This window comes from Zootermopsis nevadensis, unplaced genomic scaffold (genome assembly GCF_977971745.1).
Source record: "Zootermopsis nevadensis isolate Lab colony 2312 unplaced genomic scaffold, Znev_1.0 Znev_ptg000010l, whole genome shotgun sequence".
Classification (NCBI taxonomy): Eukaryota; Metazoa; Arthropoda; class Insecta; order Blattodea; family Termopsidae; genus Zootermopsis; species Zootermopsis nevadensis.
The window spans coordinates 14,202,777-14,221,634 of record NW_028259142.1 but is presented as its reverse complement, the minus strand read 5'-3'; the positions used below and the strand labels follow the sequence as shown (position 1 = coordinate 14,221,634).

At 34.4% G+C, this 18,858-nt stretch overlaps 1 protein-coding gene across 6 annotated transcripts; it reads right to left on the bottom strand.

The window, feature by feature from the left end:
* Positions 1 to 395: 395 nt before the first annotated feature.
* Positions 396 to 17,742, bottom strand: LOC110841448 (uncharacterized). 6 transcript variants are annotated; one of them, XM_022087006.2, is made up of 17 exons: positions 17,038 to 17,742; positions 16,487 to 16,536; positions 15,416 to 15,563; positions 14,459 to 14,542; positions 13,241 to 13,338; positions 12,966 to 13,120; positions 12,573 to 12,714; positions 11,102 to 11,289; positions 10,682 to 10,838; positions 10,251 to 10,384; positions 10,013 to 10,154; positions 8,498 to 8,588; positions 6,678 to 7,299; positions 5,836 to 5,876; positions 4,306 to 4,465; positions 3,085 to 3,360; positions 396 to 2,642 (listed from the first exon to the last, which is right to left on the bottom strand). In XM_022087006.2, the coding sequence occupies exons 3-17, from the start codon at positions 15,539 to 15,541 to the stop codon at positions 1,972 to 1,974; spliced, it is 3,087 nt and encodes a 1,028-aa protein (XP_021942698.1). In that variant the 5' UTR covers positions 15,542 to 15,563; positions 16,487 to 16,536; positions 17,038 to 17,742; the 3' UTR covers positions 396 to 1,971. The 6 variants fall into 6 exon arrangements, with proteins under 6 accessions (XP_021942698.1, XP_021942699.1, XP_021942697.1 ...); XM_022087007.2 differs by lacking the exon at positions 17,038 to 17,742 and adding an exon at positions 16,634 to 16,872; XM_022087005.2 differs by lacking the exon at positions 16,487 to 16,536 and having other exon boundaries at positions 17,038 to 17,741.
* Between the last annotated feature and the right edge of the window lie 1,116 nt (positions 17,743 to 18,858).

Sequence of the window (18,858 nt, the reverse complement as noted above, 5' to 3'; positions counted from 1 at the left end):
CGATTTTTTTTGGAAGCAAAATCTTTACAAAAAATACGTCCTCCACAGCATTTAATTATAACACAGGCCATTATAGCATGTAATGCAGTATAATGTGAAGCCATCTTGATCATCAATATTTTTCCAGTGGCTTGGTACATTTTCTTACAGTGCAGTTGAATATATGGTCCCCATGAACTGGAGAGAAGTTTGTAGTACATATATGCTAAGCAAAGTAACACATGCTTAGTATGGAAAAGCATGGGCAAGTAAACAAACTTGTAGATGACATGACACACTGCATTCATGGATCTGTTGACAAAAGGTGTAACAACCTCCGCAATGGTCACTAAACCAAAAGACAAGTGAATACAAAATATTTAAGGGGACAGTATAAATATGTTTACCATTTCACATTTATGGGAATATTAATTTTATTATATATAAATAAGCTGTGATTATAATGCAACAGTACATTTTTGTTTATCCTCATTCAAAGGAGGAAACAGTTTATGTAAGACAACTAAAGTAATTATTACTTGTTAGTTCTCAATAACCAAATACTATCTCAATATTAACCAATATAATGGTCACAACTGCTGAACAGTTTAATCTGATTAATTTCATTCTAGTTTCATTGCACTTATGAAGAAGAAAAGTATATTTCACCAACTTAATAATACATACTTTCAGTTACAAAGACTACTTACTTGAAACAGAAACTGTATAACTTATCAGTACATTTCTCTGTGCAAATGAATGAATTTGAAAACAATTGGTCAATATAAATTGCTTTGTGTTTTACTGCTGTGAACACAGTTATGTAATTAAAAAATTACAGATATGATAAATTAATTGGGAATAATATTACTTCATGAAAAATATTTCACTGATCTAAATACCATATTCACCACAGCAAAAACATTTAGTGTTCGCTTATTCTGGTAAACATCTCATTAGCAAAGTCAGTAACATATGCAACATACATATGAAAATCTGCAAATTAAAATAAGGAATTATGTTGCTTATATTGCATAACTGATTAACAACTCACTTGTTTTTATATGCACATTTAAAGCTATGAAAGTAAATACCTTGTACTGAAGTATCTCATCAGAATAAGATAACTGGAAAGAGCACTTAAAAGCATAGTGCCAAATCATATTGTAATTTTACAAATTTCTGTCCACAACATTGACATAAAATAAAAACAATTTTCTGTATAAATTTGCAGTACCACAATATGATGAGGTCTACTATTTTGACAAAAACGTAAATTTTCATTTTGTGTGTTTATGTTGATTACACACTTCTTGCTAAAGTTTATTCTTCTGCTATTTCATTTTCATATGCACATAAGATAAATGAAATATATGACTGTAAATAAATAAATAAATAAATAAACAGTAATACATGCAAAGACATTTTTCATTAGATATTTACAAAGTACTCAATGTCCAAGCACGTATTTGGTCTTATGTACAATGTTAATGAAGTAATAAAAGTATCAAGCTGCAACATAATAAATTCACCATCTGATACAGTAAGTTGTTAAATGATGAACATTCACAAAAATGCTGCATCCGTTCTTAATCATTTTGATATAATAGAATGTAAACAAATTATAACACAGAAAATTATATAAATTAATGAGGAAGAATTTGAAGTTAAAATAATAATAATTCATTATATAAGCATATATGCTTAAGTGCAAGGGCCCATGATCTGTGAAGGTTATATTATGTATTTTATGACCATCAGTTGTTCATTTCACTACCATCAGAGTCTCATATTACACTGATTAATGAGCTGCTGATGAACAGCTAAAGCACATTTATGTCAAAGCACGGAACAAATCTCATTGCTGAGAAAGGAATTCATACTCTACTGGAAATACCTGGAATACTGTGTAATACATTTATTAACTAGCAATTATTTATTAACAACTTACTGTATAGGATGCTAAATTGATTTCCTGTCTTTTGGTACTTTTTAAGCAACAGTATTATAAGTGACAGGTGTGCCAAATGGTGTTGCTGGAGTTGGCTGTAATATGCAAGGAGTTGGTGTCATATGAGGAAGGCCTGGAATTGTTTGCATCCATCTTGGTATTGATATGTTAGCTTCGGGTCCAATACCAGTGGGATATACACCAGCAGGTACAGAAGATGGCTGCTGGAAAAGAAGTGGTGTTGGTGGCTGAGAATAAACAGTATATGGATTAAAACATCCATTCTCACTGTTCCCAGACTGTTTTACCGGACTGTAAACAGATCCTGTGAAGTGTGATGAAACTGCTTGCCCATCTGGCACTGCTGTTGAAACAGCTACTGTTTCCTGTGGTTCCAACTGTACAGAAGAATTAACAGTGTATTGTGGGTAATATGGCACAAACATCATTCCCTGTTCAGAATCCATGGGGAAATATAATGGCACCACAGTATGGTTGTACACTGTAGGTGGCATTGGAGTAAAGGCATATGGCACAGTGGGAGGAGGAATATTATAGCTGGTAGTAAGCACAGCTGGGCAGCTACTCTGTGCAGGTGAACCAATGGTATCCCCACAACTACCTTCCAAATCCTCTGACTGCTGAGCTGTTGTTTGTGCTTCATATGGTTCACTGTGTCTGGCTTGATTTTGGTGAGACCTTCCAATATGAGCTGAAAAAAGTGAATGTGGTTACCTGTATGTAATATTATAATATTCCTCAGGAATGAAAAACATTGAACAGGAACAAATATATTGTGCACTAAGATAGGGGTTTTCAGAAAGACGGACTATGTAACCCACTTTTCTAAAAGACTAGTGTCATTAACCAACTGACAGAAACTACAGCAACTGAGCTGAATGCTATTGTCAACTCCCTTTAAAATTACATGTTTGTCTTCTACTGCAAGAGAGAAAACACGATAGCTGAAACAGCTATTTATTTTGGAGAAACTTCTCAGGTAGATAATTTTACACACACTGCCATATCCACAGTTTTAGTAATTATTTACAGAAGGGGACCAATGAAGTGTCACCACTTGTAACTTCCATCCCTATTAGGTTTAGCATCTATATCAGTTGCAAGAAAAAAAAACTAGTTTCACAAATACTCACAATTTTGTGTTATATTTGCTCTCCCATCAGGGGAATTCTTACTGGTCCTGGAGGGAAACCCACTGTTTAATGCTTTCTGTAATGCATTTGAGACTTCCATGTCAACTTGCTTTGGTTGCCATGTGATAGTCTCATTCTCAATACTGTTAGTATGTAAACCCGTTTTATCTGTATCAGTAACTATATGAACATGGTGATCATTTGGTAACATAATATTCTGTGTTGTAACTTCCTGTCCAACTTGATACAAATCTTCTTGCAATGATGGCGATGAATCTGTAATGACAAACATTACCACAATGGTATTAAAAAGCTGAATATCTTTAGAAAACTTTGATTTTTATAATTCAATTAAACTTCAAGGAAGATGAGATGTATGACATGGAGCATGTATGGGGCACATAAGAAATATATGCAAGATACTATTCAGAAAACCTGAAAGGAGGTTTTTGAAACCTAGATACATATATGGAACAAAATTATTAAAATGGATATTAAAGAAATAAAAATGTATGTGTGAAGGTGTGGATTTGTTCAGAATGGGGTCCAGCGGTGGAGTCTTATGTGTTACATAAAAGGTGGAAAGTTTCTTGTATAGCTAAGTAACTATAACTATCTCAGGAAGTACTTGCATCAATGGAGGTTTTTTAATACTTAGAAATTAAATTAAATTAAATCCGTGGCGTAACAGCTCCAGAGAGCCAAAGCCGACTAGCTTGACTGCTGGCCTCACGTTCACATGCCTAAGGAGAGGTGAGCGATCATCCAACCAGATATAGGGTGACGTGTGGTCAGCACGACGAACCCCCAGCCATTGCTAGTTTTCATGACCAGATTACGCTACTCATTGTAGCTCCCCAATTTCCTCACAATGCTGGGTTGGCACCGGTCCCATACACTGGTTGAAAGCTCATGAGAAAATTTCTTCTCCCCTGAGACTCGAACCAGCGCTCATTCCATATCGCTGGTCCGAAGCATGATGTCTCAGACCGCGCGGCTAAGGCGCGGGACATACTTAGGAATTAACTTTTTAAAAACTAGTAACAAATGTTACTAATTTATGTAGGATATATCACCTTTATTCCATATTGTCTCATTCGTATATGCATGCTTCACGAATTTCATATTCAACACACAAACATTCATCACAAATCTCACAGACAGGCAGACATGGCATTTTGTAATAAATACAAATACAATATAATGAAAAAATGTACTCACCTAGCATATGATGCTCATTTTTTATGTTGTTAGAAGTCATGACAGGATTGCTAAAAGCAAAATTTTCACCATAATTTGGTGTTGAGGTAGGTGGAGGAGAAAAATTTGGTTTTGCTTGTGCCACAGAGTTAGGCAAATACATACAGCCGAGCTGGAAATACTATAACATAAGAAACATTAAACATTTCATATTAATAGACTTTTTAAGGATGACTATGTTTATGCAAGTGTCATGATTCATTCAATTAATAGTAAACCTTAACTTTGATAACAATAGAGTGAACTCTTCACACAGCAAATAATTGTGCATGTGTCTAATCCCTTGTTATAACACAGACAAAAAAACTAACATATATGATCATACTCAGTTTATGTGCACACACTTTAGATAGGCAAAAATTAAGATTGATGTAAGTGTTAGCAGAAGCATGGAATAGCATTGACAAAGAACAACTTTCTTCCCATCTGCAAGAATTCTCACATATGCAGACACATCTTCTGGCATACCCTATTTAAATTTATACTTTCAGTAGTGCCAACATTATCATCTCTTTTCCACACTCTACTACCATGCAAATCCTCAGCTGCATGATGTTTGAACGAAGTAACCTAAATTATAACACTTTGCAAAGTGATTTCCGTTTGGTTTAGAATATTTTGTGTTCCCAACTCCTAATAAAAAACAGAAAATTTACCTGATGTTTTGTATAAATGTGAAAATTGGACTGTCATTACCATAAGAGAAGAACACTGACTGAGAGAGTTTGAGAACAAAGTGCTAAAGAGAATATCAAGATCTAAGAAAGTGGTAACAAGAGGAAGGAGAAAACTATGAGGAGTTAATAACTTATGCTCTTCACCAAATACCTATTAGAGAGATCAAATAAAAGAGGCTGAAATGTATAAGACACTTAGTACGCAAAGGGAAGACGATCAATACAAATTTTAGTCAGAAACCTACAGAGTAGAGACCCCTTTAGAGGCTTTAGTACAGATAATACTTAAGTATGTAGATTTTAAGTAAACAAATGTGAGGTTGTATATGGCTCAGAACAGGATCCAATGGCAGGCTCTTGTGAACATGGTAATAAACCTTCAGGGCCAAAAAATGATGAGAAAATTATTAACAGGTGAAAGACTATCAGCTCCACAAGAAGTATTGTGTCCCATAAAATTAGTTTGTCAGTGTTAGTATTTGTTTCCTACAGAGTTTTCAACATTCTGAGATACTTTTCTGATAAAGATATCACTGTATCAGCATAATTATTATAAATGATGGAAAAATAATCCCTCAGAAGAATAATGTACAATTTGTAATAACATTTAAGAACATCTATTACTGTACTGCAATTGGATTTTGCTGGCCCAGGACAAGGACTGGTGGAGGGCTTTGGTTAATTCAGTGATGAACCTTCAGGTTCCCTAAGCCATCTAGTTAGTATTACTATTAGTATTACTGTATTTATTATATACGACAAATGTATGAATGGGTCTCAATGTAAAAAAAATGTGTAATATGTCATAACTTACATCATGTCCAAGATTATAGAAAAAGCGGAGAGTGGAGAGGTCTGGAAAAAGAAAATAAAATAAGCATTCAATTCATAAATTTCTATTCATGAAAGCAGTTTACAGATCAATATTAGTAAATTAACAGCATGCAAATGCAAACAAGATTTTGGATAAAAGACCAGAAGGGAAGAAAACACTTGGGAGACCAAAGTGTGGGTGAGAAGATAATATTAAAATGCATCTTTAAGAAACACGATGTGAGGGTGTAGATTGAATTCATCAGACTCAAGATGGGTACTAACAGCATGCTCTTGTGAACACATTACTAAACCTTTTTATTCCATGAAAGGTGGACAACTTCTTGGATAGATTAGTAATTAGCAACTTCTCAAAAGGATTGTGCTCCATTAAATTATTTCAACATTTTTTTCTTTCACAGCACTTCTATATGAGGTAAGATTTAAATAAGAATATAGTAACAGTAACAAACTCTAAAAAAAACACTATGCTTGAAGTTCACATAAAAGGTAACAGATTAATTCAAAACATGTAAAATTCATAAAAAGAAGGAGCAGTGTAGACTATTTGGACAGAAACTGATCACTAAATAGTATAATTATTTATAGTTCCTGCTAGCCTCACTACACAAACTGAAATATTTCAAGTATAGTATGACAACTTATTCCCAGAACTTCATTTTGAATGAATTTCAGTGAAATGAAGAGAAAAAATCTAGGAAAATATGAAATTGACAGACTGCATGAAGTGATGGATTGGAGAGTGGAAATGCAAATGAGCACATGATAGGAAGATTGTACAATTTATCACTTATGTATCTTGCATATTCATTTAATACACACCTGATAAAGGCAAGTCACTGCCACTGACTTGCACAGATTTCTGTGCCATGAAATTCACCGGCTGAAACAGAAGGTTTCCACTGAAGTCTCTCAGTGGCTGTTCACTTCCTCCTGGTAGGCTAACAACACCACCCATGTTCACACTAGACACACCTGTATTGCATACCATGTATGGTAATGTGGTACTTTTAGTGCAAACTGTTTCACTGAAACATGAAGGATTCATAATTCCATGGTTGGTAATATTGGAATCTGGTCGAGGACCAGAAGTAGGAACAGGGGCTTGTGACGCCAGTGGCAATGCGTTCGAGTATGTTGTGAAAGACATGAACTGTGACGGAGAAAGAGATGGCATTGGATCAACAGACTCTGTCATCATAGGCTGCTGTGAACATGGCAAATCAGTAGTAGAATCTGGCTGTTGCAGTGGAGACAGACATCTCTCAGGACTGTTGTGGCCAAGTTCTCCAGATTTTATTACATTATTGGTACTAGTTGCATTACTGTTGGCAGTAGTGATTGGCGGAGCCAAGGACATGACCATCGCTTGAGTCATCACTGGACTAGATGTTGAATTTGGCTGCTCTAACATCACAGATACAGGCATATCCATTCTAACATTCTGAAAAACAAAGAAATAATATTAAAAATGCATATAAAATTTAAAAAAGATAAAAACAGTGCACAGTAAACTCCCAGTTATTCATGTGTTGGTTATACATGCACAACTTATTTTTACATAGATGCAGACATGTGAACTAGGCTTTCAACACCTTTCTGCACCCGCTTTAGAAGAAAAGGTTTGGTTTTTGCGAGAGTCCACATATGATATGGTTAAATAACATATTTTTTGTTAGTACTTTACAGTTGGTATCGATGGTCGAGTGGAGAGGTTTGTTCCAATGCTCGTGGTGGAAAGAAGGAATGGTAAAGGTACATTTGGTCTTTTTAAAATATTAGTATCTTACAGTCAATTCCCTTGCAGTGTATTGTGCATCAGTTACATGAAAGTGATAGTTAATGCTTATGGATCCTAAGTGTAATGGCTAAAAATTGTATAAAACCGTATTGACAGTAAAACAAAAGCTCAAGTTAATTGGAAAAGTATAGAACAGTGAATCAATGACAGAATTTTCCAAGATCATGGAGTAGGGACTGAGTGATTGCATCCATGAAATGATGCTAAAAAACAAGTGACACTAGTTAAAACATGGAAGAAACTTCTCCCAGATCTTGAAGATGATGATATTCAAGGTTTTCCTAAAGAAGAAATCAAAATGTCTCATATTCTTGACATGGTATGTTATATGAGAAGTTTTGAAAATATCAACAAAGAAATGTTGCAGAATGGCTACAACGTGAAGCATGTAAAGTGGGCTTCCAGCACATGAGACGGACATTGTCAATGTTGGCACAAGACAAAAGGGAGAAGAGGGTGAGGGTATGTCTTTTCAATTACTTGAGTATCTTGTCTCATTCATTAGCCCGGATAATTGGGAATGTACTAAATATACAACATGCGTTCATAGAGGAGGACTGAAAAGAACAGAGAAGGCTTCATCACATGACCACTCTCTGGGTTAAAATGTCGGTAAATGATGATGATATAAGAATACTGTATTTACAATTACTGTAATTTATGCTTTCAGAATAGTTCTGTAATCCATAAAAATTTTGTTAGACAATACAACTGCATGAACGAGCATCTATAACACAGTTCTGGACTACATCATGATGTTCCATTTTACACTAATATTTTTATTTCACTCCTTTTTTAAAAATTAGACAACTGTCAACAGAACCATAACATACAAACTTACATTGTAATTCTGAAGATTACTTAAATTTTCTGGTGAAAAGTTCTGGAAAGACATTTGAACTTGTTGGTTACCAATCTGTTCATGTAAAAATCTGGAAATGGAAACAAAGTGTAACATGATTGTATGCACATATTTCAAAAGCCTGCAATTTTTTGAGATTTTATATGGAAATATAAAAAAATCATAGTAATGGTAAAATTGCACCTGAATACATAAAGTATGAATAGAAACAAACATAATGTATGCACTAGTAGCCTAAATACTTCAGAAATATTTCAATTATATAACGAAGGAGGTCACCTAAGCAAACACAGGACCAGGGAAATACTCTACAATGGATATTCATTGTACCTTGCACCCTAGACAAAATCCTGTCAGCTGTAGTGGCCATCCTATCATACATTCAGACTACCTCAGGCTACTTGTCAAATTTAACATAAGGACTGTGCATTCCAACCAAGAAGGTTACCTAGAAAATTACTATTTTCTGGGTTGAAGCACCATGCAGTCTGGTAGAAGTTTACCACCATTTCAGAGGCCCTTGCTGCCTACATCATCAGAGCGATTGATGGAGGCAGCAAGGACCTCTTACATCTAGGTAAACTTCTACCAGTCTACAGTGCACACTCATAATGTACGTCCCTTACAGCTACATTAAGTTGCTACAGTTGAACAAAGCACTGAATCAGGTCACTGAATAAGGTTCAAGGAAACTTCAACAATGTATAAGGTGCAGAGAGTCTGGTAAAGGATCCAGCTACAAACCATAATTCCAACAGAAATCACGGTTTCATTTTGAATCAATCATAGATCTTGGTCTTTAACAAAATGTAGCAAAATAATTTCACTTTTCATAAAGAACATCATCATGGATTACATGTGTGTTAGCACAATACATTGATTCAACAGAAATTTTGAATGGAAGTTGTTCACATACTTAAAATAAGCCTAATAACGATTTTATTATGTGAGTATTTTTCTTTTCACTAAATTAACAAGTTATGAGAAAATTCAACATATAATGAATAGTGGTTAAAACACAGAAACTCAAAGCTCAGGCCCTCTCTTAGATACAGACATCCTGTTGTATGATATGATAAATTAAAATACTATTGTCATCTGCAAAATGAATTTAATTGCATATTATTTGTTATAAATGACCACATGTTTTAATCACTGGTATGACCATCATCAGGTGGCTTACGATCACGATAAGATGTTAAAAATTAAAATGCATGACAACATTTTAAATGACGTTCAATGTTAAAATACCAATATTAAAACAACTGAATTGTATACCTACAAGAATCCTGTCAAGTTCAGTTAACATGGTTTTATAGCTATGGCAATACGAATGATGTTATAGCCTATAATAATAAATGACAGCAAATCCAAATATTTTGGTTTTGGGATATCTTGAATTCTGAAGGGTGTGGACTTCTTCAGAATTCATAAAACTTTGGTAATAAACTGCCATATATGAAGCAATATCCATTTAAAATATTTTATTCTTACCTTGCATTGTGCTGAGTGGAATGTTTTACTGAACCTCCATTCATCTTACTGTTGTATTGCAAACGAGGAGACAGAGGTGTGTGAATGGTAGTCTCCTTCAACTTGCGGGGCTTTCCTACTTTAGATTTTTTCCATTTGCCACCTTATTAGATAAAAGAGATGCAAATGGCATTGATTTTATGGTAAGTGGATCAAATAGAGATGAAAATATGTACAAATAGAAGGAGCAGCAACTTACCAAAGTCTGTGAGTGCTAAAATGGCTGACTTTTGTTGAGCACTCGATAACTGATGACAATGTTTATAAGGCAAAGACCACTGAGGCTTTTCACTCTTTGGCAGAGGCTCCAAGTTATCAAAAGGAACAGTGCATCTACATACAAATATACATACATATATATTGAAAATATTACATTATGCACTAAATCCAAATAATATTTATTGACACAAAACACTTCTTTCTTAAATTTTTCTTTGTTACAAAAATTGGGTAAAGGATATATGTATGATTCAAAGTTGCATTAAGGTCAAAATTACATTCATGATGAAATTAAGAAATACAAGAATCAAGTTTCATAGCAAAATTTAACAACTGCTGACTTTTGACAATGAATGTTAACCAAATACAAATATATAAAAATAAACTAGTTACTGAAGCTCCTTTACTCACTTTTCTCCGAGCTCTTCAACAAAAACAATGACTGGTCCTTTGTCAGGTGACATTTCTTGAATATGAGCATGGAAATTCCTGTCAGGATTCAATTTCACGAGGCATTTTACTCCAACCTGCAGCTCTCCATTATTCCTGTACCAGCCATACTTCATCTCTGTATGATAAAGAACATCACTGCTATACTTTAGATGAATATTTTCAAATACACAAAAATTGATTCTGTAAATAATACGCTTCTATAGCACATGAAATCCTAATAGGAGAAAGAAATTATGATTTACTGATTCTGGGAGTAACACCATATGATCCATTTTTGTGGAGTCCTTAAAGAAACTACCATTTTAGGTTAAGAATGAGTAGAAGCTCAGCCCAAGTACCTACATGATGTGTAGTGGGATAGCTTTTTTGTTTTCTTACCTCTTCTGAAGTCATTCCAAATGTCAAATTCAATGTTACGATAAATATTTTGGTCTAGAGCTTTTGCAACTTTATATGGGAAAGGAGTAGCACCCTGAGCCAGTAGTTCTTTAACATTCATATTCATCTCTTCAAGGCCTTTATATTCTTTATTTGCCTCCAAGGATATTTCCATAGAGAAGCCAAAACTGAAAAATAAACACACGTGTCAATCACTGGGAGATACAAGCATTAAATAGTTATCTGTTCCAACACATTCATCTCCTCAAATAAAATGATGCTCCCATTCTGCTATATCATTTATTAATTTACTTTTATCTTAATTTTAAATCAATTGTGTACTGTAGCATTTCATTCTAGTGGTAACTATATATACCATCTACTTTAACAATCAGTAACTCTGAACTTTGCATTTATGGGTTTACTTATGATTCATTGTGAACTAGCAATTATTTCCTTAAATAGTATTAATCAGCTTATCTTTGTAATGGAAAAGTGTTATGTTTTCTTTGCGGAATGGATTGAATTCTTAATTATTATTTAGATGAGTTTCGGCTTCAAAGGGTTAAATAAATCATAGCGGAGAAGAATGTCATGGATAACAATTTTAATTTCAGTCAGTAAATTAAAAATAAATAACGTTTTTAAACCTACAAAGCTCAATCCTCCATAATCCTAAAATGCACTATGTTAATATCAAATGTGCTACTTATAATTACATGCCTGGTTTAGTACTGTATCTTTCACTTAAATAAAACTATTAGTTAACCAGAATATCTGACTATCTGACACATCTATTGCTCATGGAATGCCAGGTAACAATGCTTGTACCATATTTTAAAAACATAAAGTGATCATAAAATCACTTTTCAACTAAAGTCTACCCACATGGAAAACTACTGTAGCATGATCCTACATTAATTGCACAGTCAAATGAGAACAAAATCACTTGCACCTTTTTCCAGCAAACTGGTGCAACTGCAAATATAACCCTAAAGTCACGACAGCATTACTACAAGATATTTTCAGTAATAAAATAATTTCCAAGGATGTTTGGCCACTAAGTTCACTAAGCCTAGTTAGACCTGATTTGTAATAAAATGGTTCTACTCTAAATACAGTTCACGTTTCCATGAACAGTGTTTTGGGTGGAAGAATAATGTACAGGGATATTCATCTGCCAGGGTCACCTAACCTTACCCACTTGATTTTTAACTTGGAAGCCCCAAATCCTCATGATCAGTTTCAACTTGAAGAAGCCACCATAACTTTGATTGAAGGCGTGCTTCAGACGAAATTGGAATGTTTCTGAAAACAATTTATAACATGCACACACCTGCCTGCCTGCTTACCATGGCAATTTCCAACATGCACTGCAGCTGATAAAAGTAAAATGTTTGTTATCAAAATTACTGTCTGAAATATGAATACATGGGATTTGACAATCACTGTATAAAAATAACTTACTGACCTTCCACAGGATATAAGGTGATCTTCATTTATTGCTCTCTCTTTCTGTGCACGATTTGTTTTATCATGTAACATTTTATTCACTGCATAATTGACATCTGATAATTGGAATACATTCTTGTACAGAACCTCATAAACTAATGCTGAAAATAGAAAACATTTCAAGAGAATAACATTTTTAAAAATCTACTTTATTGCATATACTCGATTACTTTAAACCAAGTCCATCCCTTGTGAAATTTAAAATTTTAGTACAGAAATCTCTATGTGGAGCATAAATACAAACATGGCTTGGGATATAAAAATAAAACATACCATGAAATTTACAGGAATAATATATGAGGAATGTTTAGCTTGCTGCTTAAACGTTTGTTGATATGAGAATAATACTTACATTGACAAAATGCTGCCTTTATGATATAAAACTTGGGGTACACAGAATCATAATGGCTGTCAGGAGAAAAGCAAAGCAGAATTTTCTTTGTAAAGCCATAGTTGGTTGCGACAGTTGGAGATTTGCCTACTTCTTCAAAAACAAGCACATCATAACTATAAAAGCAAATAATAAACTAAGTATTACTAAAACATTAACTCATGAGCAAACAGTTATATCATATGAAGAATAAATAAATCATTAATATATTACAATTTAATTTGGTATTGACTTACTGGTATAAGAGAGCCATGGCATGTATTTCCATCTGGCCTCCCCACTCTCTAGAATCCAGCATACGAACCACATATTCTTCTAAAGGTTCCTTCAGGAACTGAAACAGGGAAATTTGATATCTTTTTGAAAATATTGTTTTGTTTAGTTAGTACCTATTTTTTACATTAAGATTTGTAAAGAAACCCTTTTAACAAAAAATAGCAGAAAAAGTTGATTAACTGCGGTATACAGTAGCCAAAGCAGCCTAGGGATCCCCCAATCAATCACTTTTTGTAGCTTTCCTCAGTACCTCCAGCAAATGCTAAGACAGTACCTTGCCCTTATCAAATAGGAAAAGAATACAAATCCCTGCACTATGGGGCTGTTGGCTGGCTTTAATTCTGTGGCTAACAGTTTAGCAGTATGATAGTGTGATGCCCCCACTAGCTACTGGTAGGGCCTCCCTAGCCAGATTGGTCAAGGGGGAGAGGTCAGACTAAGACAGGTACCCTGGTCCTCCAGGTTGGGGGTTGGTCGCAAGGCTAACAACCTTGCACCGTAAAAAGGAAGATGTTTCATAACCTCAATCAAAGCCTCCAACAGAATGGACCTAACAATACGACTTAATGGAAGATAATTGAGGAGGCCATGGACTGAATACGGACCGGAGAGCCATAGAAGAAGAAGATAGTGTGACGCATGTAAAACAGGATTGTGTGTAATAAGTGAGACAAAGATATGATAAAGGTTAAATTAGGAACAGCCATTTTCTTCCATAAATTATTCTGAATGGCAGTGGTATTTTAAACATGCCGAGGTAACATAATCATCAATATTTTAATTGTGGGATGGAATGAATGGTTAGATGTCCTTTCCAAATCATTACTCATAAATTATCCTATAATTTGGTGCTATGCTGTCTGTGCTACTTACAGTGTCATTAAATAAGCCACAAATAAATAAGCAAGTACATAACAAAGTAAAATTTTGTATAACCAAACAATAGAGTCACTGGTCAGTAGTCACAAATCTAGTGGTCAAGAGTGTAAGTCCTTCAAGACATTACATAAATAAATCTCAGTGTAATTAACAGTTAATTTGTCCCTGCTATAGCTATGCTTCCACTGCCTCTTCACCCCACTACTCCTTTCCTTCCTCTCTCATGCAGACCAGAGGTTATGGTTATACTATAACTTAAAATCCATTATATGACTATAAAATAATTTAAAATCAATTACCTCCTGAAATTTACATTTATTCTTTTGAATAAATTCAACACACTGCCTCCGAACTTTCTGATGAACAGTTTGAACATAGAACACCTGTAAAAATAAAGCATTTTCATGATGTCTTGAACTCACAGCATGACACAAAAGCATATTCAAAAAGGAAGTTTATATCTAACCACATAATAATCCCACTGGAATTTTACAGGTATGCTATTGCCAGTCCATAAAATGCCATATCACAAATTCAGAAATTAGGTAATGGCAAGGACAAGAAAAACATACCTTTATAGTTTTCCTACAAATTTAAAATTGATGAGAAGTTAGGTTATCTTAATTTAAATAGAATATGTCTTGAGAGATATTTTGCAAGAGTGGTCATACAGGTGTAATGGAAATGAGAATCAAGTATATGTAAATCCTATCATAAAGTTGTTCCACTGTTAAAGTGGATCTTAGAAAAACAGGTTTTGCAGATGAGAACTAGTTTGGGATAGGTCCAACACTAAGTGCACTTTAGCAGCCGAGGAACTATCAATTTCTGACTGATATTTAATTAGTTAATGGCAATGTTTCAACTGCAAAAGTGGCACACTAAATGGTTATAAATGGTAAGGATTTAAAAATGTGCGATTGTGGCCTTCTCACAGTGCTATTAAAAATACTCTTGAAGGGACTGATGAGTACTATGCCAAAAGTGGGTTACACTTATCATGTTTCTGAGATTCGTCTTAAATACAGAGTGGGCAAAACATTGGCAGTACATCTCACATGTGCACAATACCATCACCAAAAGCAGTACATAACAGAGATGTCACCAACACATACAAAAAAGGAATGCATATTTCTTTACGAATTTGTCTGTGAAAGTCAAAATAAAGTGACAGATGATTCTTATGGGTTGTTATGGTGAACAGTATCCACTGTTGATAATTTACATATCTACTTCAATAAATTCTCTTTGAATACCTGCTCTGATATTGCTCTGAACAAACATGATCCATCCCGAGCTGTATGCTTCCGATAGTAACCTTGCGACTCCAACCACTGATCCATTGGTCCTGTAGGTTTTGGGTATGACCGTCTTGGAACCATTATTAAGACCTCTTACCAATATCTTGAATGAAGTGATGCATATTAAACTCAGAAACTAATTATTCAAGCAAACTAAATAAAATAAGCTCTTCTGCATATAATCATTATAAGTTTGTAATAATGAAGAGGCCAGGCATCACATCCAAAAATTCAGAGTCAAGATGGACATAACACAGAAAGAGAACTAATGATACATACTTTCAGTCAGTCCATGTTAGACTAGAAGGAACTAAACATTAACAACTTTTAATTAATAGTTAAATTCTGTGTATAATTTTTACTAGTACAGATTCTCCTTATATTAAATTGTCAAATGTGACTTCAAAACTTCCTACAGCTTCAATGCTTCTAATTGCTAGCATTTAAAATAATGGTTCAAATTAAATTTGTAGGTATTTTTATGATCTATCTGTATTCATTATCATATCAAATGGTAAGTTATATATATTTCACATGACTGTCATTTTTTATATCCATACAGGATTAACAAAGTTGCAAAGTTTATAAAGACATAATAAATATGTAGTGTGGAGTTCAAACACATCAGACAGAACAGGTAACATATTCAAAATCAAATGTGTGTGAGTTTCAACCCTAATGGAGACAAAGGAATTTTTTTCCTTTCACCAGAATGGTTCTACAGTCCTCCCAGCATTCTAATCAACAGGTTTTGAGGGAACTTCCCATGATAAGTTTTATAACTGACCACCAAACATCTTTCAATTCCTTTAATATAAAATGAAGAGATCATGTCCTTCCATCCATTTTCATGTTTCATATCATCAATTAACTTGAGGGAGTTGACAGAAATCTGGTTTGGGAATAAATCAATTTGACATCTTTAATACTTTTAATTGTTATTTTAAGAAATTTCTGAAACAGTATACAACAACCCTGGTAATGCAGCTTGAACACTTAACACTAATAAATATACAATTCTGCAACCTCTTTCCTTTCCCTGTTGCAACTGCAATGCTGGGTGTCATTGTCCTCTACTGAAAATAAAAAGGCATACTTCAAATAAGAATAATCTATTCTGGAAAGTTTTATGAGAGGAATGCAGACGCATTGAGGGTCAAAAGAATGTCTCACTTCGTGTTTCAAACCACTTGATGGATGTGGATTAAATTTGGTGATGTAGACCTTTCTACATGGGTACCGGTAGCTTGACCTTGACAGCCTCGCAGACGACTTTTGAATTCCAAAGGTAATGTTAATTTACACAAGATTATATCTTCGACGCAGTTAGTATGTCAAATTGATTATCCTGGATAAATATAACTACAAACAAAAACAATATTTATTCATGACTACAAAAAGTTACGTTTCGTAAAATGGACGGACATAAATATTCAGCTCAGAATTTAAAGTCTCTGCTACTTGCCATAAAATCTGCACGTTTACGTTGCAACATAAAAATTCCTTCAATAACAAAACCTCTGAGAAAAGTATATCCTAAAATCCTGGTAAAATGTTTTGACAGCCATCACACTCACGTGTTCAAGGAGAGGCTGACTATGAACTCTTGTATCTATAGAAAAGTTATTTCAACACACATTTAACCCACACGTAACAAACACAAAGAAATATGTAATACGTTATATTTTATGCACTACAAACTGTGTTTATTACACGAAGCAATTAAAGTTGTAATTGACAAGTAACACACAGCACACTTGCCCTTCTCTTTCAACCACCGCTCTCTGAATTTCTTTCGTCTGCCGGTAGGGGAAAATCTACACCAATCTGTGACATTGTAAAATTGCTACCACGGATTAATTTCCACAATAGACTGCGGACATGTTGCATCCAACGCGGAACATAAGCATCAGATCGGCAGATTATTGCCACGAACATGACCTTTTTTTTTCGCAACTCTGAGGCAACTTTAGGGACGGCAATTTTCTGTGTGCTAGTCACAATTCCTTCGAATTTTTAATAAGGTCTCCATGGAGCATAGTCCTCAAGAAGCTACTTCTGCGCTTAGCTTGTCGAATTATCCACATTTTATGGAGCCCAGAGGTTCATTAAACATCTCAAACCTTATTTCCCTTGGACGAATTTAAAAAAAAATCTGACTATAATTAGGTCTTCTCAGTGGTCTCCTCCCTTACAGCTTTTCACAAAATATTCATTTTTAATCTCACCTATGCACACTAAATGCACCACCATGTCATTGATCTGATCACCTTTATGACATTGGTGAATACTATTATGCTGAAACTTCATCCTTCCTAGGTCCAAACTTTATCCTAAGCACCTTGTTCTCATATACCCTCAGAGTTATTCTTAAGTGTCTGCCAACAAAGGCTTTCAATTATGAAACAAATCATAGTGCACTCAGCCATTGAATCAAGTAAAGTAAAAGTAAGTTGTAGGATTTCAGGTTTCCACTGCAGTGAGTCTGAAGATTGCTGTCTTCTGGGTTGTTGCACTGTGGATGATGGAGGCAGCAAGGACCTCTGAAATGTTGGTAAACTTCTACCAGACTAGATGACAAAACAACCCAGACAGCAATCTTCAAAGAATAAGTTCTGTTCACACAATGGTGTATAGTAGTAAGAAACTGTGTCTCTCCGAAGAAACAGAAAACAAACTCACCTGTCTACTTCATTTCAAAAGGATCCTAGATGCATAATTCCATTCATACATAACATCCTAATTATAGGACCAGCAGAATATTGGTGACATTTCTATCACAAAACATAAAAAAATTGATTATTTAATACTTTCAAGTTTAATACAGATATAGCCCTACGTGTGAATTACCAGTCATTTTGTAATATCTGCAGTGTTCTGTATAACTGTGGATAATGAAAGTCTACTGTAATGAAATCTGGCCTTTCTAATTATGAAATCTGAAAGCAGAACATGGGCAAGATTTAATGTATAAGGAAAGTTGGTGAAGTTAACACTACAGAGGTATGAAAATGTTATACACAAAAGCTGGCAATAGCATTTCATTGAGAGCATCTCATAAAATAATGTTGAACACTTAGCACTGAGGAGTTGAAGGACTCTGCAGCTGTGAGGGTCAAGTGGAGGAAGATAAACAAAATGGAGTGTGGAATGAGAGCGTATACAGACATACAGAAGAGAAGCATTTATGGGACTATAGAGATTAATGGAGAATGTTCATTATAGGACAGTCCACAATGGTAGAAACATCAATGGATGATGACAATGAATTAAACCATGGGATGGGCAACTAATTAATATGTTTATTAATAAGGAAATTTGCTTGGGACTCTAAGAAGTCAATTTTATGGAATAGACTGCTTCATTAGGTTGAAATGTACATGAAAATTAAGTGTTAT

What these genes read in the sequence shown, in the direction of transcription:
- LOC110841448 (XM_022087006.2), bottom strand. Translation starts at nt 15,541, where the DNA reads ATGGTTCCAAGACGGTCATACCCAAAACCTACAGGACCAATGGATCAG. An exon ending in CACCTTATATCCTGTGGAAG is followed by an intron (nt 11,290 to 12,572) that starts GTCAGTAAGTTA and finishes TTTATTTTTCAG; the next exon opens with TTTTGGCTTCTCTATGGAAA. An exon ending in AGCAAATATAACACAAAATT is followed by an intron (nt 2,643 to 3,084) that starts GTGAGTATTTGT and finishes CACTTTTTTCAG; the next exon opens with CTCATATTGGAAGGTCTCAC.